This window comes from Eretmochelys imbricata, chromosome 3 (genome assembly GCF_965152235.1).
Source record: "Eretmochelys imbricata isolate rEreImb1 chromosome 3, rEreImb1.hap1, whole genome shotgun sequence".
In the NCBI taxonomy this organism is placed as follows: Eukaryota; Metazoa; Chordata; order Testudines; family Cheloniidae; genus Eretmochelys; species Eretmochelys imbricata.
In genome coordinates, this window is record NC_135574.1 from 185,874,316 (window position 1) to 185,897,156 (window position 22,841).

The 22,841-nt window shown below is 43.1% G+C and overlaps 1 protein-coding gene across 2 annotated transcripts in view; it reads left to right on the plus strand.

The window, feature by feature from the left end:
* EML6 (EMAP like 6) overlaps positions 1 to 22,841 on the plus strand; it is a 306,539-nt gene that overhangs the window by 232,841 nt on the left and 50,857 nt on the right. Inside the window, exons 25-29 of one of the 2 annotated variants that reach the window (XM_077812018.1) lie at positions 378 to 554; positions 678 to 879; positions 1,162 to 1,288; positions 21,601 to 21,615; positions 22,830 to 22,838. In XM_077812018.1, coding sequence (XP_077668144.1) covers positions 378 to 554; positions 678 to 879; positions 1,162 to 1,288; positions 21,601 to 21,615; positions 22,830 to 22,838 — 530 coding nt within the window. The remainder of the gene's footprint in view (positions 1 to 377; positions 555 to 677; positions 880 to 1,161; positions 1,289 to 21,600; positions 21,616 to 22,829; positions 22,839 to 22,841) is intronic. The other variant, XM_077812016.1, reaches the window with a different exon arrangement.

Consider the following 22,841-nt stretch of genomic DNA (forward strand, 5'->3'; position numbering starts at 1 on the left):
CATTTTAAGGGATGCTGAACACCTGCAACTCTTAATGAGAGCTGCCAATATTCATCACCTCTGAAAAACTCTAAACAGTTTAAATCCAAATGACAATGACCAATGATTTCTCCCTGGAGAATAAAAAATGTATAGCAAAAAAGTAAAATTCCAGGAACTCTACCTTGTAGTATAGCAGTTTTAATAAAGGACATATTTAGCATTAATCAGCTGGAAATAAACACTGTAAGCTAACAAAAAGAAAAAATCATTTTGGCCAAGCCCATATGCAAGTTGATCTGTTTGTTAGTATCATAGTTCAAGAGAAAAATGTAACAACTAAAGCAGTGTATTAGACATTTGTCAAGATACTTTGTTTTGGGAATTTTTGTTTCCAGATAGAGAAGATTGAATGGGATACCTGGACATGTGTTCTTGGTGCTACTTGTGAAGGAATCTGGCCCATGCATAGTGATGTCACTGTTGTAAATGCAGCTACTCTTACAAAAGATGGTTCACTGTTAGCTACAGGAGATGACTTTGGTTTTGTGAAGCTTTTTTCATATCCTGTAAAGGTAATAAATAGTATTTACTCATCAGATTAGAAGCCATGCTGGAAATGGTAGTGGGGAAGATTTCTGTAGGAAAATGTGAAAAATGAATAGTTTAAGTGATAACATGTATTCTTTATATTGCAGGGGCAACGTGCTAAGTTCAAGAAGTATGTGGGTCATAGTGCCCATGTAACCAACGTTCGATGGTTACATAATGATTCTGTGCTACTGACTGTAGGTGGTGCAGATACTGCTTTGATGATCTGGACTAGGGAGTTTGTGGGCATCCAAGAGAGTAAACTGGTTGACAGTGAGGAGTCAGATACAGATGCAGAAGAGGATGGAGGTAAAAGCAGAATATGAAAAATACATATTAAATTTAGCCCTGATCTCACAAAGACTCACATACATTCTTAACTTTAAGCATGTGAGGAATTCCATTGAGTTCAATGGGACTCCTCATGTGCTTAAAGTTAAGTAAGTGCTTAAAATTAACTATGTGTAAGTCTTTGTAGGATCAGGACCTTAGACTGCTTCTGTTGTTGCAAATCTTTCTATTTCTTATTTCTCCAATACAAAACTGAAAACAAACTACACAGGTGTCATTTTATCTTTCACATTATTTAAGGTTATGACAGTGATGTTGCAAGAGAAAAGGCTATTGACTATACAACAAAGATCTATGCAGTAAGCATCCGAGAAATGGAAGGCACAAAGCCGCACCAGCAGCTGAAGGAGGTTTTAGTTGAGGAAAGGTATGGCATTCATCTCCATATATTCAATAAATTCTTCTGACTTTCCTTTTATTGAACTCTAAAAAGTAGGTTATAAATATTGACAAGACAGCATTTTAAATTCTTATGTCCCAGTGCATCATGGGTTAAATTGGGAATATGTTTGTGTGCCTTGGGCAGTGAGGAAGGGATTTTTGTTAATCACAGATTTTTGTTAATTTGTCAATCTTTTTTTTTCCAAATTGATATGTACAGTCTTACGTATTCTTACTTTTAGATATGAAGTGAAACATTAAACTTAAGGTTCACCCAAATAGGAAGGAATACCTGCTAGTCTTTGTGAACTTACACCTTCAAAACTATAGGATGAAATCAAATCAAATCTCAAGTTAAATGAGTTGACTTGATTCATCTTGATCTCAGTCTAGAGGATGTTTGTCCTTATCATTAAACCATAGAACTCAGCAGTCTGCCTTCAAGAGTGGTTTAGGACGTGAATAAAAAGGGCATTACTGGTCAGATCTGAACTATACTGTGCTCTTTGGGTGAAGATGCTCATTTTTAAAAATATTTATTGTTTAAAAATATTCCGACTTGCCTGTGCATTTAGTTTCAGTACCAGCCTTATATCCTATAAATTCCTTCTGAGCATTTTTGAATTCCCCTTCTACCTTTTACATAGCCATTGTATGCTGTCTTAATTAGTGTGTGTTTATTTTAAAAGATGGAACTGGTAGCCTCACCTATAGTTTAGGTTGCCTGACCAGTTACATTATAAGACAGTAAGGAGAAGGAGGAATGCAGAGGGGTGAGAAATTGGGAGGAAGATAAGGAGAGAGGGGTGTTGCAGAAGCCAGAGGGTGAGAAGTAGCAAAAGGCGTGTGGGACAGGAGCCAAGGTGGAGCAGAGGGGAACAGAGACAGGCCAGGGACATAAGGGTCTGTTCTGTGACCACTACAGCATGCTTCCCTACAGAACCAGGTATTGAACCTAGGAGTCCTGAGTTTCTACATTATTCTGCTTTGAGCAAATCACTGGCATTACTCCACTGTGAAAGCACTGGCAAAGTATGTGCCTAATCCACATGGAGGATAACACTCTAGTGCTGCTACCAGTTACTATGTTAGCTCAAGTGGTAAAAGTCTGTGCTGTGGATCTAAAGATCTGAACCCTACTGATGACTCAGAACAGAAAACCATGTAGTGACCTGGCTGGAAGAGTGTCACGAAGAGGAGGCTGCAGTTCCTGGAGTGAGAGGGGCCGCAGAGTGAGATAGGATGTGTGAAGACACCATCAAATAGGGATGTGATGCCTGGCAGAGCTAATCCCCAGGACAGCCAGGGGGAGGCGCCACTAGCAATGAGAGCTTCCCAGGACAGCCTCTCACATAGAGATTTACTCAAAGTCCTTCCACGCAAAACATCTCAGGCCGTCTTCTCCGGCACTGCCCTGATGGTGCCTCTTCCCCAGTGGCTGGTAGGGGAACTCTGGCCTGCCCAGTACTCCGGGTCCCAGTCCAGGGACACTGAACCCAGCAGTTCTGGGCTTTTACTCTCTCAGCCCTCACTAACTTTTGAGTGCTTGACTTTGCAACCTTAATCTTTTTTTTAATGTAATTCTCTAATTAAGAAAAAACACCAAAAAACAGAAATTTCACCCCCAGCCAGAGCCCTCACCCCCTCCCGCACCTCAATCCTCTTCCCCCATACCCTGAACCCCTAATTTCTGGCCCCGCCCTGGAACCCACATCCCCAGCCAGAGCACTCACTCTCTCCTTCACCCCAACCCCCTGCCCCAGCCCGGTGAAAGTGAGTGAGTGTGGTGGAGAGCAAGTGATGAAGGGAGCGGGGAATGGAGTGAGTGGAGGGCAGGGCTTTGGAGAAGGGACAGGGCAGGGACAAGGCCTCAGGGAAGGGGCGGGGCAGGGGCGAACAAGGGCATTCGGTTTTGTGCGATTAGAAAATTGGCAACTCTACAGCTGAGCCTGCTTGCAATCACGTTCCTGCTCCCTGGTTCCCCCTCCAGGTGTAGCCTGTGAAGTTAATTGGCCTCCCAGGCCATCTTAACCCCTTCCAATCTTGTGTGGGGCAGACACCCCATCACAGAGGCCTACAGTAATTTAAGTGTCAAATTTTATTTTTATTTTTTAATTAGTACCACCTACCAATAAAAAATTGGGGGGCATAGCTTTGTTATTTACTGTAGTTCTTGCAAGTAAATAGAAAAAAGAGTAGATTAATAACTACTTGGCAATTATCGGGTGACTCCATATTTCAAGGAGCCCAGATGTTCTATTCATTATGTGGCATTTGTAGTGCAAACTTTGTGCTATGTGGAACTGCAAAATGGATATCAAACCTGGAAATAGAAATAGGATACACTGGAAATTAAAATGGATTAACAATATGTATTTTTGTGATTTACTAGTTAGAGTGCAGGACTCAGTCAAGAATCCTGGATTCTATTCTCAGTTTAATTTTCTTGCATGTAGGATGATGTTCAGCTGCTTTTATTGTTGTTTTTAAGGATGTGATGGGTTATATAGTGGACCTATTTAGTATACTGCTTTTAAAAAATTAGATTCTTATATTAGGCCCTGATTTTGGAAAGCCTCTAAACCTGTTCTTAAATCCACCTCTATTCAGGAAAGCACTTAAGCATTTGCCTAAGGTCTGTTGAAATCAATGAGACTTAAGCACATATTTAAACAAATGCTTATGTGCCTTTCCTGATTAGAGATGCTTTCCTGGGTCAAAACCTCCTGCTGCATAGGAGGAACACAGTAATTCATTGCAAAATCCACAGCCAAAATTTTCAAACTGGCATGCTTAAAACTGGACACCTATATCCATATGTAAGCACTTAAAATCCCTGACATTTCCCATTGACTTTAATGGGAGCTCTGGATATCCAGCATCTCAGAAAACCAGGACATTTATTTAAGTGCCCAAATGAAAATATAGACACCTAATCCAAAGAACCCGAATTTTAAAATTTTGGTCCACATATTTTGGGACCCACAATTTTTGGAACAAAGACATGGAGTCCCAGAGTTCATGTGTTTTTAAAAATTTACATTTGGGCATCATTTTTCCCCCTGCTTTCACCATATGTACATCTTCTCTACTTTCTTTCTTAGTAGCAAAATCTTTGTACTTCATTTTATCTTTCTGTAAAATGTGTATAATGATACCTACTGCACATCAACATTTTGAGGATCATTTAGAAATGTTAAGTTTTAATTGGGGGCAAATAGACCTAAGTCAGTAATATGCATGGAATACCACACTGGATCCAGAAAACACAATGCCAAAATATACTGGGCCACATTCCCTCATATGTTCTGGCTGCTTATGCTGCTTGGGTGATACAAAGTAGCTGTATCTTTAGTTTAACTGACTAAAAGTCTGGTTTACACCTGTTTGGCATTGTTGAATCATTAAAAGCAGCCACAGCATACCATGAATCTGACCCACCGTGTTTACAAGACTACTAAATCTTCATCATTACATTAATGACTGGTGGTATAGGAGATACATGTTTCCTCATTATATGATATATTGGCCCAGATTTCCCCCCACATTTGGACTGCTTTGTGCTATTCATCCTTACAAAGCAACATTACAGCTGCTGCAGTTAGCTGTGGGAGAATCAGACCAGAGCAGAGGTGTCAAGGTTCCTCCCCCACTCTGAACTCTAGGGTACAGATGTGGGGACCTGCATGAAAAACCTCCTAAGCTTATCTTTACCAGCTTAGGTCAAAACTTCCCCAAGGTACAAAATATTCCACCCGTTGTCCTTGGACTGGCCGCTACCACCACCAAACTAATACTGGTTACTGGGGAAGAGCTGTTTGGACGCGTCTTTCCCCCCAAAATACTTCCCAAAACCCTGCACCCCACTTCCTGGACAAGGTTTGGTAAAAAGCCTCACCAATTTGCCTAGGTGACTACAGACCCAGACCCTTGGATCTTAAGAACAATGCACAATCCTCCCAACACTTGCACCCCCCCTTTCCTGGGAAATGTTGGATAAAAAGCCTCACCAATTTGCATAGGTGACCACAAACCCAAACCTTTGGATCTGAGAACAATGAAAAAACATTCAGTTTTTTACAAGAAGACTTTTAATAAAAAATAGAAGTAAATAGAAATAAAGAAATCCCCCCTGTAAAATCAGGATGGTAGATATCTTACAGGGTAATTAGATTCAAAAACATAGAGAACCCCTCTAGGCAAAACCTTAAGTTACAAAAAAGATACACAGACAGAAATAGTTATTCTATTCAGCACAATTCTTTTCTCAGCCATTTAAAGAAATCATAATCTAACACATACCTAGCTAGATTACTTACTAAAAGTTCTAAGACTCCATTCCTGGTCTATCCCTGGCCAAAAGGACTACAGACAGACACAGACCCTTTGTTTCTCTCCCTCCTCCCAGCTTTTGAAAGTATCTTGTCTTCTCATTGGTCATTTTGGTCAGGTGCCAGCGAGGTTACCTTTAGCTTCTTAACCCTTTACAGGTGAGAGGAGCTTTCCCCTGGCCAGGAGGGATTTCAAAGGGGTTTACCCTTCCCTTTATATTTATGACAAGAGGGATTCTCTGGTGAAGCAGAGCCAGTAGACCTGCTCCTACACCACTCCCCCAACCTGTGGCTGTGATAAGGAACACGGCCTACGGAAGGGAGGTGCTTTGTTCCAGTAGTCCTCAACTGTTAAAATAACTTCTTGGCAATCAGTATAAATTAGAACACCACTCAAGCTGCTGTAAACTACTGCAGAGGACAATCCACGCCACAGTCAGCCTGAGATTGAGAGAGTACAATCGTAGCTTACAACATCCCCTATCTGTTGTCCTCTGTGTGTTCTTCAGCCATTGTTTCTGTCCAATAATCAAAAGTAGCATATTACATTTTAACAGCTATCTGAAATTTTTCAAAAATCCCTTATCATGCAGATTAAGAGCTGCATTTTTCCATGTGTTTCACAAAAGATTCACAGGCTGATGTTCATATTTTTATATATGAAAGGTATGGTTTGGGTTACTTTAATCACATATTTATATACATGGAGTTTGCAGATCCGATGACCTTATTGTGGATCACACACATTTCATATGTAGCTTACTGGATAATAATATGTGTTAAGCATATGCAAATCATATTTGATACACATGTAGTTCATCTGAGTTATATGTACAAGAGACAAATAAATATGACTCATACATTTTATGATACAAAGTTTCTTCAGTCTGAATGAGGTAGTTTGTTTTTATATGAACCCATCAAACAATACAATTACAATATAAATAATTATGAATTCTCCCAAGATACTAATCACTACTCATCATTATGTTCCTATATGCAACCTAGGCACGTATTAACCGAGCTCAAGGGAAGAGTTCACAGTTTACAAGATCACTGGACAAATATGTGAAGGTATCTGAAGCATTCATAGACACCTGCTTCTCTGAGGCCAATTGTACAGGATCTGTCAGGGCTGGCCTTTACCATGAGGCAAACTGAGATGCCAGACTGTGTGGGGGGCACCACTAGGACCCAGAGTGTAGAAAATTCTGTCTGCTGCTGGTGCATATGTATTCTCTCTGCTCTAGATGCACAGAGATGGTGGAGTGCTGTGCTGGAGGAAGGAGGGCACAAGAGACATAACAGGCAGGCAGGAGAAAAGGTGAGAGGGAATAACAGAAAGCAGCAGGAGCTGCAGAGAGAGAGAGGAGGAGGAGGAGCCTCTTATATACCTCTCTAGCACCCCCAGGAGCCTGGACTGATTAACACCAGCATCTCAGGGAGCTTCTTTCTTTCCTGCTGCTTCTCTGAATCCACTTGAGGCGAACAGGCAGTCAACTGAAGTAGTAGGAACCAGTTAGGCCCTTAAGAAGCTGATATCTTCCCTTACTCAGGCCCTTTTACCAGCCTGCGTATTTGTCCCCTTCAGTTGTGTGTTGAGAGCCACTATAGCTGACACAGAACAGCACTCATGAGTGAAAGAGGAAAACACGCCTCTGGGGCAGCATTCAGAAAAAGAAAGAAAGCAAAGGAAGCTTTTCTATCTAAGCAGGAAGGAGCTCTCCTGAGATATACAGGCACAAATGTTCACGTTGAGCCTTCCGGCCCCAGTGAGGATGTGAGTGGTGAGGAGATGCCTGATCTTCCAATTAGAGTGCAGGTGACCTGGCAGCTACTGCAGCTTAGAATCATAGAATCATAGAATATCAGGGTTGGAAGGGACCTCAGGAGGTCATCTAGTCCAACCCCCTGCTCAAAGCAGGACTGATCCCCAATTAAATCATCCCAGCCAGGGCTTTGTCAAGCCTGACCTTAAAAACTTCTAAGGAAGGAGATTCTAACCACCTCCCTGGGTAACGCATTCCAGTGTTTCACCATCCTCCTAGTAAAAAAGTTTTTCCTAATATCCAACCTAAATCTCCCCCACTGCAACTTGAGACCATTACTCCTTGTTCTGTCATCAGCTACCACTGAGAACAGTCTAGAGCCATCCTCTTTGGAACCCCCTTTCAGGTAGTTGAAATCGGCTATCAAATCCCACCTCATTCTTCTCTTCCATAGATTAAACATCCCCAGTTCCCTCAGCCTCTCCTCATAACTCATGTGCTCCAGTCCCCTAATCATTTTTGTTGCCCTCCGCTGGACTCTTTCCAGTTTTTTCACATCCTTCTTGTAGTGTGGGGCCCAAAACTGGACACAGTACTCCAGATGAGGCCTCACCAAAGTCGAATAGAGGGGAACGATCACGTCCCTCGATCTGCTGGCAATGCCCCTACTTATACATCCCAAAATGCCATTGGTCTTCTTGGCAACAAGGGCACACTGTTGACTCATATCCAGCTTCTCATCCACTGTAACCCTTAGGTCCTTTTCTGCAGAACTGCTGCCTAGCCATTTGGTCCCTAGTCTGTAGAGGTGCATTGGATTCTTCCGTCCTAAGTGCAGGACTCTGCACTTGTCCTTGTTGAACCTCATCAGATTTCTTTTGGCCCAATCCTCCAATTTGTCTAGGTCCCTCTGTATCCTATCCCTACCCTCCAGCATATCTACCTCTTCTCCCAGTTTAGTGTCATCTGCAAACTTGCTGAGGGTGCAATCCACAACATCCTCCAGATCATTAATGAAGATATTGAACAAAATCAGTCTAACCAGTCTCGTTCAGTCTAATGTTTCAGCCACATTGGGTTCTACAGGAACAAAGGACTGGAAAAATCTGGCTAGAAATGTGGCATGCCATGAGAAGGCAGCAAATCACCAGAGAGCATTCCATAGGTGGAAAGAGCTTGAGATGAGACTAAGGTTAAAGGCCACCATAGATGATCAGAATCAAGAGAAGATTGCATCAGTGTCTCTTTACTGGTGAAATGTTCTGAAAAGGCTCATTGCCATTGTGAGAATGCTTGCTACCCAAAACCTAGCACTGCGTGGCATTTCAGATCAGCCGTATGTGCCAAACAGTGGAAACTTTCTTAAAATTGTGGAGCTGATGGCTGAGTTTGATGCTGTACTCCAGGAGCATCTAAGAAGAGTCACCACTCAAGAAATGTACACACACCACTACCTTGGAAAAACAATTCAAAATGAGATCACACAGTTACTGGCAACAAAAGTCAAACAGAAGATTGTGGCAGATCTGAAGTCAGCAAGATATTACTCTGTTATTCTGGACTGCACACCTGACATAAGCCATACGGAACAAATGACTTTAATGGTGCGTTTTGTAACAACAACAGAACCTAGTGAAAATGTCCCTGCAATGGCGACTGTCAGAGAGCATTTTCTAGAATTTATTGACATTGATGATACTACAGGAGCTAGTATGACAAATGTGCTTCTTAAAAAGCTGGAAGTTATGGGAATTGTGAGAGCTGACATGAGAGGTCAGGGCTACGATAATGGTGCCAACATGAGAGGAAAGAACAGAGGAGTGCAGACACAGATCTGAGAGTTAAACCCTTGAGCTTTTTTTGTCCCATGCAGTTCTCATTCAGTGAACTTGGTGGTCAGTAATGCAGCATCAGCTTCTAGTGAGGCTGCTGAATTTTTTAGTGTAATTCAAAGCATGTATGTATTTTTCTCTGCATCAGCTCATTGATGGCAAATTTTGAAGCAACATCTGGGAACATCCTCTCTGACACTGAAACCACTGAGTCCCACATGATGGGAAAGTTGAGTGGAGGCGATAAAGCCTATCGAACACCAAATTGGGAAGATAGATGATGCCATAGTTGCCATTATGGAGGATAATGCTATGACAGGAACTGTTCATGGGAGAACAGCGGCAGAGGGAAATGGAATCCCCAGAAACATAGATAACTTCAAATTTCTGTGTGGCTTAGTGTTGTGGCATGACATACTGTTTGAAATAAATGTTGTAAGCAAGAGACTCCAAGGTGTTGACCTTGATATATCTGGAGCAATGGAATAACTGGACAAAGCAAAGTCATACCTACAGTCTTACTGGTCAGATGAGGGATTTCCAAACGTTCTGAAGAGTGCACAGAAGTTGGCAGAGAAACTTCACACTGAAGCTATTTTCCCACTCATTCAAGAATACAAGAGTCACCAAAGAAGACATTTTGATTACGAGGCATGGGATAATCCCATATGAGACCCCAAACAACAATTCAAAGTTGAATTCTTTAACCAGGTTCTAGATTGTGCAATACAGTCAGTTGAAGAACATTTCATGCAGCTAAAGGAACACAGCAGTATATTTGGGATGTTGTATGATATTCCAAAACTCCTCACTATACCTGAAGAAGACCTACACCAGCAATGCAGGGCACTAGAGACAGTGTTGACACATGATGACATGTGTGATATTGATGTGAGTGATTTAGGTGATGAACTGAAAGCCCTTTCAAGATACATTTCATCAGGATCAACTCCAAAGGCTGTTCTGGAATATATATGCACAAATAAGATGACCACCCTCTTTCCAAATGCTTTTGTTGCTCTGCACATACTTCTAACACTTTCTGTAACAGTTGCCAGCGGAGAACGCAGCTTCTCCAAGCTGAAGTTAATAAAAACACATCTACGCTCCACAATGACACAGGAGAGGCTGGTCGGCCTTGTAACCATCTCAATAGAGCATGAGCTGGCCCAGACTGTGGACCTTTAGGAAGCAGTTCAAATGTTTTCAACCAAGAAGGCACGGAAAGCACCACTTTGATTATTGAAACAGATAAAAATGCCAGTGTTTACTATACAGACAAGAAAAGTTACATTTGCTGTTCAGGCATTTGAAAGTTAAGTGTTACTTAAAATTTTTGAACAAGGCATTTTAAGTTGTTAGTTCTCCTTTATTGGTGTAGGTAGAAGAGCAGTACCATGAGAGGAGTGGAACAGGAAGAAGGCAGAATTGAGACCTTTCAAAGTTTTGGCCCAAGCGAGGGGCCATGGGGGCATCATTTGAACTCCCCACCTCAGGTGTCAAAATGTTGTGGGATCTGCTGATGGCATCAGAGCTCACCACTGCACAAAGTGTGTTGAAGTTGAGAGATAGGGGTGCAAACCTCAATTCCATTACATTTTATGCTCCCATGATATTAAGTGCTGACAGTATTGTTGGCACTGAGATTAAATTTCAGTACATCAGTGCAAAACTTTTCAGTACAAATTAAGTGAACACATCAGGCTGTTCATTATTTCTTGCTGTGTTCTTCAGTCAAAGATCTGATCCATCAGAGGCTTCAATTGCCTCAGCAGAGTCATAGACCTTCTTATGTCAGGAATAGAAAAGTGGGGTTCCATTAGAGCAGAGCAGGCAAAGCAAAGCTTCACTTGACATGGAGGTGGTATTGATGACCAGAGTGGTGCATTCAGTCATCAAAAATTCTAGAGCCGTTATACATTAAGATGAAATTGATGAATTGTCTGTTGATGGCCAACAGGGGGTTGTTGAGGTCTGGCTTTGGGACTGTCAAGGTTCCCCACTCTGAACTCTAGGGTACAGATGTGGGGACCTGCATGAAAACCTCCTAAGCTTGCGTTTACCAGCTTTGGTTAAAACTTTCCCAAGGTACAAACTATTTTATCCTTTACCCTTGGACTTCCACTGCCACCACCAAACTTTATCTGGGTTCCTGAAAAAATGTAGTTTGGAAACATCTTTCCCCCCAAAATCCTCCCAACCCTTGCACCCCACTTCCTGGGGAAGGTTTGGTAAAAATGCTCACCAATTTGCATAGGTGACCACAGACCCAAACCCTTGGATCTTAGAACAATGAAAAAGCATTCAGTTTCCTTACAAGAAGACTTTTTATAGAAGTAAAAAAGAATCACCTCTGTAAAATAAGGATGAGAAATACCTTACAGGGTAATTAGATTCAAAACATAGAGAATCCCTCTAGGCAAAACCTTAAGTTACAAAAAAGACACACAAACAGGAATATTCATTCTATTCGGCACAGCTATTTTCTCAGCCATTTAAAGAAATCATAATCTAATGCATCTCTAGCTAGATTACTTACTAAGTTCTAAGATTCCATTCCTGTTCTGTCCCCGGCAAAAGCAGCACACAGACAGACACAGACCCTTTGTTTTTCTCCCTCCTCCCAGCTTTTGAAACTATCTTGTCTCCTCATTGGTCATTTTGGTCAGGTGCCAGCGAGGTTACCTTTAGCTTCTTAACCCTTTACAGGTGAGAGGATTTTTCCTCTGGCCAGGAGGGATTTTAAAGGGGTTTACCCTTCCCTTTACATTTATGATAGGGACCAATCTGGCTGATACATGGAACACTGATGTAGAATCTCCAGGTCTGCTAGGCTGGATGACTTTATATTAGATGTCTGGGAAACATCAGGGGAGGCCAAGAGAGGCTAGATGGGAGCTAACAACTTGCTAGGACATTTGGAAGCAAGTCTCATAGCTGTGCCAGTCATACTCATACTCTTTTCCCAGGCTCAAGATTGAACATTTATACCAGTCTGTGAGGGACATATCCAACCACACTCTGAACACTTCCTAAAGATGCTGGGCTGCCTTCTCTCCATACCTGCAAGAATACAAAGAGTTGGACATAGAACAAACTATACAAAGTAAAAAAACTAAAAGTTTCCTCTTGCCAATGGCTAGGAAGGCCTCAATTCTTTGACATAGCAGGAGTTGCCAGGCTTGGCATCCCCGGCATTGATTACTGGGGATAGTACCGAGCACTGATGGAGCCAGTCACAAAACTTCTTTACATCTACTACAAATGAAGGTGTTGAAGCTCCATAGTTTAGGAAAGATTACTCCTTGAGAAAGCTGACAAGACATTGAGCTGAACCAGTTCAGCAGGCTAGCAACAAAATGTTTTATCCTAATGGAGGCCTGGGTTTGAGCAGTTTCAGCCTACTGTTTGCCAATGAAAGCTGAAAGTGTTGCAAAGGTGACTTTCTCCATGCCTGGGGAAGGAGGGTAGACTTTGTGGCTTTGGTTTACTCCTCTGCATTCAGTCTTTGGAAAAGCAAAAGGGAAGAAGAGCTGAGATTTCAGTGGTGAAATGATGATCCAGTTTGATGGGCCACGAGCTTAACCATTTTTTAATAGGTCCTCAAATAAAATGTGAAGTGACCACCTCCCCATTCTCCATCACACAATTTTTCTTCCTTTCTTCAGATAGTCTCCCCACAAACTCCTGCATCAGTCTTCATTCCCTTTATACTCCCTAAGCCATGCACCTGTATGCATGTCATTACGCAAGCATAAACAGTCTTCACCCACACCCAGGCATACCAGATATATGCCAGCATCCACACACGTTAGTCACACACCAAGACGTGCACTAACACTAGTGGTAGACAGGCAAGAATACCTTCCATGGTATTGTCAGAGGAGCAGGAGGGTTCCAGCTTTCAAGTGCCTCTCCTCAGCCCCTGAGACAGAGAAGTTCCTCGCTCCCCATCCCCACAGACAAGAGAAAGGGAGCCAGGGAGATGTTTTTGTCTCTGAAGGGAGCCATCAGAACCCACCTCTCTCTTCAAGCAGGGTTGTGGGGAAGCAGGACTATTCCACTGTCTCCCTCCCTATGTAGAAGGAGATGGGCTCAATTGTTCTTGCCCCTCCATGGGAGAGAGGCTATAAGGAGAGAGTTGATTATGATAGCTGAATTGCCGCTAGCGGAGTGAGTAGGGACTTTGAACTCCATCCCGTTGTTGCAATGTGCCCTGTTTTCACCACACATCGAAGCTCTATGCAGAGACAGCACAGGCAAAGCCAGTGGAGTACAGATCAAAGTCCTGTGCTGCACTGGACTTCCAATTCAGGGGCAGACTAACAGGGGTCGGTCCTGGGGCCGGTTTTGTTCAACATCTTTATTAATGATCTGGATGATGGGATTGATTGATTGATTGTATCCTCAGAAAGTTCGCAGATGACACTAAGCTGGGGGGAGAAGTAGATACGATGGAGGGTAGGGATAGGGTCCCGAGTGACCTAGACAAATTGGAGGATTGAGCCAAAAGAAATCTGATGAGGTTCAACAAGGACAAGTGCGGAGTTCTGCACTTAGGAAGGAAGAACCCCATGCACCGCTACAGGCTGGGGGCCGACTGGCTAAGCAGCAGTTCTGCAGAAAAGGACTTGGGGATTAGAGTGGACGAGAAGTTGGATATGAGTCAGCAGTGTGCCCTTGTTGCCAAGAAGGCCAACGGCATATTGGGCTGTATTAGTAGGAGCATTGCCAGCAGATTGAGGGAAGTGATTATTCCCCTGTATTCAGCACTGGTGAGGCCACACCTGGAGTATTGCATCCAGTTTTGGTCCCTCCACTACAGAAGGAATGTGGACAAATTGGAGAGCGTCCAGTGGATGAAAACAAAAATGATTAGGGGGCTGGGGCACATGACTTACGAGGAGAGGCTGAGGGAACTGGCATTATTTAGTCTGCAGAAGAGAAGAATGAGGGGGGATTTGATAGCAGCCTTCAATTACCTGAAGGGGGGTTCCAAAGAGGATGGAGCTAGGCTGTTCTCAGTGGTGGCAGATGACAGAACAAGAAGCAATGGTCTCAAGTTTCAGTGGGGGAGGTCTAGGTTGGATATTAGAAAACACTATTTCACTAGGAGGGTGGTAAAGCAGTGGAATGGGTTACCTAGGGAGGTGGTGGAATCTCCATCCTTAGATGTTTTTAAGGCCTGGCTTGACAAAACCTTGGCTGGGATGATTTAGTTGGTGTTGGTCCTGCTTTGAGCCGGGGATTGGACTAGATGACCTCCTGAAGTCTCTTCCAACCCTAATATTCCATGATTCTATGATTCTGTGACACTCCAAAGTGCTGAGCCTCTAAGGAGCAGGATTTTCATCCTCGTACAGGGGAAGACAACAACTTCGTAAGCCCATCTGGACAAGTCTAACCTAATCTAAGTCAATGCCTTCAGAAAGGAGTTAAAACCCCTTGTAGCATATGCTTTTCCTTTACTGCTTTAGTTGCTTAATAAAAATAATAATTGCATAAGTACCTCTGAGGATTATAGAAATCATATAGTATATCTGCCTTACAAGGTGTGAGACTAGTCATGGCCCAGGGTTGGGAGCCCTTGAGGCCTAGCAGAGTCCAGTGGCAATGAACTGGTCAGGGAGTCCGGGTGAAGCCTCTTCAGCAGTTGTAGTTTTAGCGTGTAACAGTAGGTATATATCTACATTGCAATTAAATACCCATGGCTGGCCTGCGTCAGCTGACTTGGTGTATTGGGCTCAGGCTGCAGGGCTGTAATATTGCGGTATGGATGTTTGGGCTCAGGCTGGAGCCTGGGCTCTGGGACCCTCCCCCTAGCAGAGATGGAGCTCCGGGGAGGTGGGGCTGGGGGTGCAATTTTAAAATGTCTTCTCAGATGTATTAGTTTGTGCATTGAATTAAGATAATTAATTCATTGTTGTTTCTTTCTCCTCTCCCCCACCTTGTTTTTCTTCTTCCCCCTCCCTCCATATCTGTCTTCCTCTCTCCCCTTATTTCTCTTTTCTTTTCTTGCTCGTCTGATTGGCATTCTGCTCCCTGCTCTGCCTATGTAATTTAGGAATGGGGTGTCAATCAGAGGTGCTGCAGGAACAGTCTCGCGGTGTGGGAGCCCAAAGAGCAGCGCTCCCACACCACGGGACACTTTGGTCAGTGGCAAGACTGTCCCGGCCAATCCAGGACAATTGTAAGCCATGTTATATATTACTTAGGAAAATACATAAAAATTATGTCTTATGTGAGAAACAGTTTAATGGTTGAATTGGGATCATTTTAACTGACCAAAGCTAGAATTTAAATGACAAGAAGTATAATGATCCTGTTGCCTAACATTATGTTTCATGCCACTAATATGGGAGGCACAATAATGTTTGCATTTTGTGTTCTGTTAACACTAATTCATATCCTGTGTTTGCAGCATTCATTTGTTTGACTTGCATGTCTACATGAACTAACAACCTAATACCTATGGTGATGGAAAATCCTTCAATGCAGGTTGAATATATGGAAAACCAAAAGCAGTGTTAGCATGTCTAGTCCTCTGTTTTATATCACACTAGTCTGTACCATTTACTGTAAGTTATCTGTCATAGGCTGTTTTTCATAGGCTGTCATAGGCTGATTTGTAATCCTACACTGTAGTAGGGTATAAAAAGAGGATTTTCCTATCTTCAGATATTGGTTATTCTTTTGTTGATGATTTATTTCTTGTAACACAAGGGCTCAGTTTTCAAACAAGCCTCCAAAATTGCACACACATTTTTGAACCATAAATTGAATGGCTAGATGCATAGTTACACAATTTGCTCATACAAATATGTATTTTACATGTATAATTTTGTGGGTGCAATTTCAGAAGCCAGCTTGGAAATGAATCCCCATTTGTATACACGCATTTGTGGAGACTATTCAGAATGTATTGGAGAAAAATATATTTGGGGTATAGGAAATAACACAATGAGTCTTTTAACAGAAGAGTGGTCATTGGGGTGGAGTGGAGTCTTCTGGGATCCTACTTTTTTACCTTCTCTATAGCTCCATGTCAAAATGACCTATTCAAGCTGTAATTGACAGGACACTGCTTCTACTGTGGTTCTCCCCCAGAACTTGAACATATTGTGACTGCTATACTCCCAGCCGCTGGCAGCCTAATGAACTCAGGATCAATCTCATATCCTCTACAACGCAGCCATTGTGCTGCTGCCAGATCAGAGGCATGGCCCCAGACTGTTTTTTTGTTTGTGTGAAGCTTTGTGTGCTTGGAAATGAAGTAATTCCGGTACAGTGCATCTATCCACACAAAGCGCCATCAACATTTCTCTATTGTAACTTGAAAATTGCTTTCCACTCCAGCATTGTTCAGGAACTGTCAACTGCTTTGAGGTTTTTTTATCATGTGGACTGGAGTCCACTAGGGACCACAGGGAAACCTTCAAAGGCATGTCATTTATGACCTGGCTTGAATCCAATCATCCAGAGGTGAGAAGCTAATGTATTCACCCACCATACTACCTCCTTCATTCCAAAAGATCTCCATATATTATTGAGTGAATATTTTTATTTACCAAATATTCCCAGCTACCAACAGTCTTATCATGGATGTATTAAATTAATACAATCAATGGAAGAGACTCTCCCCCAACACACCAAATACAAACCCAGCCCCAGCACCTGAGAGAAGTCTATGAAAAGAGACATACTTTGCAGGGTATGCTTAATGTCAGCAAACTTGGATTTTGTCAGACTGCTAAGGGAAATAAATACCAGAGTTGAGGAATTTCCAGTAAAATCAGCTAGCCATTTAAATTTGGGGACTGTTGGCTTGAGTGCCTCAGCTGATCATAACTACTCTGATAGTATGTGGGGAGAAAGTGATCTCTCACGTAGCTGGTAAACAAGTTATACAAAGCTTTTTAGCTCAGAGTTAACAACTTAAATTTTTCCTGGAAGCCAGTGAAGCAAGAAACTAATGCAATATCCTGTCTGCAACAGGATCTTCCAAGTTGCCCTATTTGTGCATAATATTATATAGGAAGGAACCATAGATAGGTGCAGGAGGCCTATACCAAGATCCTGCAGTAGCTAAACAGCTTCGCAGGATATTTACAACAATCAGCTAATTTAAAAATAAAGGTCTCTAGTTCCCATTCAGAACTGTTCGTATTGATCTTCTTTTCTGCTTGTTCATGTTTGGAGACTGAATTAGAATGACATGTGAATGCAATGAATAGCTTCCTTTCTTAAAATATATGAAAATGGCTATGACCACCATGCATTCTCCAATATCTTATTTTTGTTTTAAAGAGTGCATCAGCATACATGTAAAATCATGCAGAGTACTGCAAAAATGTTAGTGACTTTGTTGTGCTGTTATTATGATTTTTTTAAATGATGTTTTCTTCTAACCTTGTTTAAATTTTGTTATATTCCAAAGCAGGCTATTTCCAGTGTCAAATAACATTATTTTTACTCCCCTGTCCAATATCCATGAAATGTTAAGTAAAAGTAATGACAAAAAAGATTGCATAGCCTAACTATTACTTGAATATTATCAGGTTATTATAATACACTTCCATACATATATGAGGATGGGAGAACATGAAGAAGTTTTAGGTTTCACAAAGTCTTTAAAACTTTTTTGAAAAGTTATTGATGTTTTGTAACACATTTTAGAATGATGAGAAAAAGATGTGCATTCCTTCTCAGCACCCAATGGAAATTACTTTTAAGGTCTCACTTACATCTTTTATGATATGAACAACTTTTTATTAAATCTCAGAGTATAACTTTGTTGCCCAAACAGATTTTCCAGGTTTGGATCCCCTTATTCTCTCTCTGACCATGCCTTTCTCTTCTTGGGAGTATGCTTTCTCTGAGGCTTGTTTGTTTTCTTTTTCTGTTATCAGAGCATGCGCTCTCCAGCTAGCCACCTTAGAATCATAGAATCATAGAATATCAGGGTTGGAAGGGACGTCAGGAGGTCATCTAGTCCAACCCCCTGCTCAAAGGAGGATCAATCCCCAGGTAAATCATCCCAGCCAGGGCTTTGTCAAGCCTGACCTTAAAAACTTCTAAGGAAGGAGATTCCATCACCTCCCTAGGTAACGCATTCCAGTGTTTCACCACCCTCCTAGTGAAAAAGATTTTCCTAATATCCAACCTAAACCTCCCCCACTGCAACTTGAGACCATTACTCCTTGTTCTGTCATCTGCTACCACTGAGAACAGTCTAGATCCATCTTCTTGGGAACCCCCTTTCAGGTAGTTGAAAGCAGCTATCAAATCCCCCCTCATTCTTCTCTTCTGCAGACTAAACAATCCCAGTTCCCTCAGCCTCTCCTCATAAGTCATGTGTTCCAGTCCCCTAATCATTTTTGTTGCCCTCCGCTGGACGTTTTCCAATTTTTCCACGTCCTTCTGGAAAAAACTGGACACAGTACTCCAGATGAGGCCTCACCAATGTCGAATAGAGGGGAACGATCACATCCCTCAATCTGCTGGCAATGCCCCTACTTATACAGCCCAAAATGCCATTGGCCTTCTTGGCATCAAGGGCACACTGTTGACTCATACCCAGCTTCTCAACCACTGTAACCTCTAGGTCCTTTTCTGCAGATCTGCTGTCTAGCCATTCGGTCCCTAGTCTGTAGCGGTGCATGGGATTCTTTCGTCCTAAGTGCAGGACTCTGCACTTGTCCTTGTTGAACCTCATCAGATTTCTTTTGGCCCAATCCTCTAATTTGTCTAGGGCCCTCTGTATCCTATCCCTACCCTCCAGCGTATCTACCTCTCCTCCCAGTTTAGTGTCATCTGCAAACTTGCTGAGGGTGCAAGCCACACCATCCTCCAGATCATTAATGAAGATATTGAACAAAACCAGCCTGAGGACCACACTCCACTTGATACCGGCTGCCAACTAGACATGGAGCCATTGATCACTACCCGTTGAGCCCGACAATCTAGCCAGCTTTCTGTCCACCTTATAGTCCATTCATCCAGCCCATACTTCTTTAACTTACTGGCAAGAATACTGTGGGAGACCATGTCAAAAGCTTTGCTAAAGTCAAGGAACAACACGTCCACTTCTTTCCTCTCATCCACAGAGCCAGTTATCTCATCATAGAAGGCAATTAGATTAGTCAGGCATGACTTGCCCTTGGTGAATCCATGCTGACTGTTCCTGATCACTTTCCTCTCCTCTAAGTGCTTGCCCACCTTTGTGTCCCACTTGGCACCCAGGTCTTCCTCTCTGCCCATCTCTTTGCTTTTGGGCTCACCCCAGTGGTAAGCTGGAGCCAGTTCCCACTGGTTTGCTAGAACCGGTTGTTAAATTTAGAAGCCCTTTTAGAACCGGTTGTTCTGCGAAGACCAACCGGTTCTAAAAGGGCTTCTAAATTTAACTGGCCAAAAGTGGCACCTTAGGCGCTGACTCCACGGGTGCTCCGGGGCTAGAGCACCCATGGGGAAAATTTGGTGGGTGCAGAGCACCCACCGGCAGCTCCCCGTCCCACCCCACCCCCGGCCCCAGCTCACCTCACTTCCGCTCCGCCTCCGCCTCCTCCCCTGAATGCACTGCCCCACCCTGCTTCTCCGCCCCCCCACAGGCTTCCCGCGAATCAGCTGTTTGCGCGGGAAGCCGGGGCGGGCTGAGAAGCAGGTGGCGGCTTCGGACTCAGACCCAGGGAGGCGGAGGTGAGCTGGGGCGGGGTGTGCGAGGAGGGCCGCCCACGCCGCAGCAGGTAACCCTGGGGTGGGGTGCAGGGGAACCGCCTCCCACCCCAGGTCGCCTCCGCCACCCTTGGCCTGAGTGTGAAGCCACTGCTGCCTGCTTCTCAGCCCTTCCAGGCTTCCCACCGAACAGCTGATTCATGGGAAGCCCGGGGAGGGGGCGGAGAAGCAGAGCGGGGCGGTGCGTTCAGGGGAGGAGGCAGAGCGGAGATGATCTGGGGCCAGGCGCAGAGTGGGGAGCTACTGGTGGGTGCTCTGCACCCACCAAATTTTCCCCATGGGTGCTCTAGCCCCAGAGCACCCAGAGAGTCTGCGCCTAAGGTGCCACTTTTGATGTGATCAGTGGGGGGAGTGGCCGCTCCCCCTGCTCCCCCCCAGCTATGCTCCCCCACCCCTAGGAGCCAGAGGGACCTGCCAGATGCTTCCTGGGAGCTGCCCCAGATAAGCACCACCGGGACTCCCCACCTCACCCCCCGGCAGGTCCCTCTGGCTCTTAGGGGTGGGGTGGCACCCACTACGGTGGCCCACGAGACCCTCCTGCCCAGTTCTGGGGGCAGTCAGGGGACAGGGGTGGATGGGGCAGGGGTTCTGGGGGAGGGCAAGTCAAGGAATGCAGGGGGTTGGATGGGACAGGAGTCCCGGGGAGCGGGGGTGGGCAACGACCCCCTCATGGAGTGAGGAGGGAACCAGTTGTTAAGATTTTGGCAGCTCATCACTGGCTCACCCTCAATCTCAGTTGCCAGGACTTTTTCCTCTGCCTCTCTCAGGTGACAGCGGCTTTATTTGTCTCTTTCATGTAAGGTCCTCTCTGACGGCCCAATCCTGTTTCCAATAACTTCACTAGGAACAGGTTTCTCATTATTGTTATCATTTTTATTACACTTGCACTGATCAGTCAAATTGTACTATGTGCTGTACACGCACAGACCAAGAGACAATCCCTGCCCCGGAGAACTTATCCTAATTCTTTCTGACCTGCTGTTTCTACTCCTTTACTCTCCTTCCTAAGTAGCTCTGTCTCTTTTTCTTTCTGCAGTCAGGCCTCTTTTTCTCTTCCTTCAGCAACTTGTACCCTTTTCTCTCAGCCCTGACTCCATTTCCTCTAAGACATCTCCCCTTTTCTCCCTCTCTCTTTCAAATCTCCCACTCCCAATGTTTCACCTTGCCACTTGATTTGTTTGCCCTCCCAATACTGCCACCTCTGCTCACCCATGTTTTATCCTCCTCTTTCTGCTGCTACAACTAAATATTTCACTACAGACTTATTGGTTAGCTGAAGGGAGGAAGAGAACTGTCACTCACATCTTTTTCCACTCCCACCTAACCATCCATAGAAACAGCAGAGCTAATTCTGTTCTGACTCACACAGGTATAAATCTGGATTAAGTCCATTGAATATGAGTTACATCTGTGTAAAACGGGTGTAAGAACAGACTAAGGCCCATTATTACTAAAAGAAACAAAGTCTGTAGTGATTCAGAGTGCCTGCAAAAATTAAAGCCCATAACATTTGAGTGTGTCTAAATTTTTCTAGAATTCATTCCTCCTATCTCTTACTGTGCACACATTTTCTTTAAATTACTGGAAAGAAACGGTTAATACTTGTATTATGTTTTAACTTGCTTTCCTTTGGAGGCAGGGAATTGTCAAGTAAGTATTAACACACAGGAAAAATACAGGTTTCTATGAATGTGCAGAACAGGTCACAAAGGGTAAATATATTTAATTTATTACAATGCAAATTTCTCACCCTCAACACTGCCATCTTAAGTTTCAACCAAATTAGCGATGACCATAGACTTTTTAAAAATGAAAATGAACTTGATGCTGCTTTTCTTTTACATTTCTTTTATGAACCACAATATGAAAATAAAGCACTGAATGCATATGTGTATATATATATATGTATATATAAATACATACAATATTTGTGTGTGTATGTACTGTGTGTGTGTATATATATATGTGAGTGTGTTTATATTTTCAAAATAAATTGTGTGTTGCCTACTTAATCCTGGCTTGCTTTTGTCATAAACTTTAACAGACATTCTTAGGGGAAGAAACGTAAAATCAATTCATTTTAAAATTATACTAAAACAGAAAAAAGAGCAGGAAACATGCAAGAAAACAATTGATGCTTTTCTGAATTGTTCATTTAAAGGCCTCATACTAGTTCTGGGTTCAAATTGGCCTTTGCAAAATATTCTAGCTTAGCTTAATGTTTTATATGGAATGAAATTTTATGACCGTTTACTTCCCATCTAGTCTCTGGTGGTGATTATACCACGGTTTGGTCCAGTTATCACTGATGAATACATAATGTGTTTCGATTGAACAATTTCAGAGAAAATAAAGGAACCTGGTTTCCCTGAGAACAAAAAAATAGAAACTGTCTCAGTACACAAATTGGCCTACCAAGAAACAACAGGAAGTAGGCTAAATTATGGGCTGAACTAGAATACAAATAAACGTCCATTGTGTGAAACTCTCAGCAGCACTCATGAGACTGTTGTTATGTTTCCAAGAGTTACAGTTTCTATAAGGCACTCCAAAAAAACTAAAATACACAAAAGTATTCTCAGTTCAGTATAAAGTGTGTGGGAAGCATTAATAAAGCTTCCTTTTTTTCTCCCTGTCCTGTAGGAGTTTGCCCGGTGATGCCAGGGTATGACCTTTCTGAATTTGTAGACTGGTGCACTCTTTAATTTCTGTTTTAGTTCTTGCTGGCATGCTTGAATAGCATGGTTTGTGCCACCCAGGAATGACTGATCAACTCTGAAAATGCTTGTGCATGATTAAAATGGCCAAAATATTCGTACAAACCGTACTAAGTTTCTTACTTGGTTTTATTTGCTGCTTACAAGGGGATCAAGGTA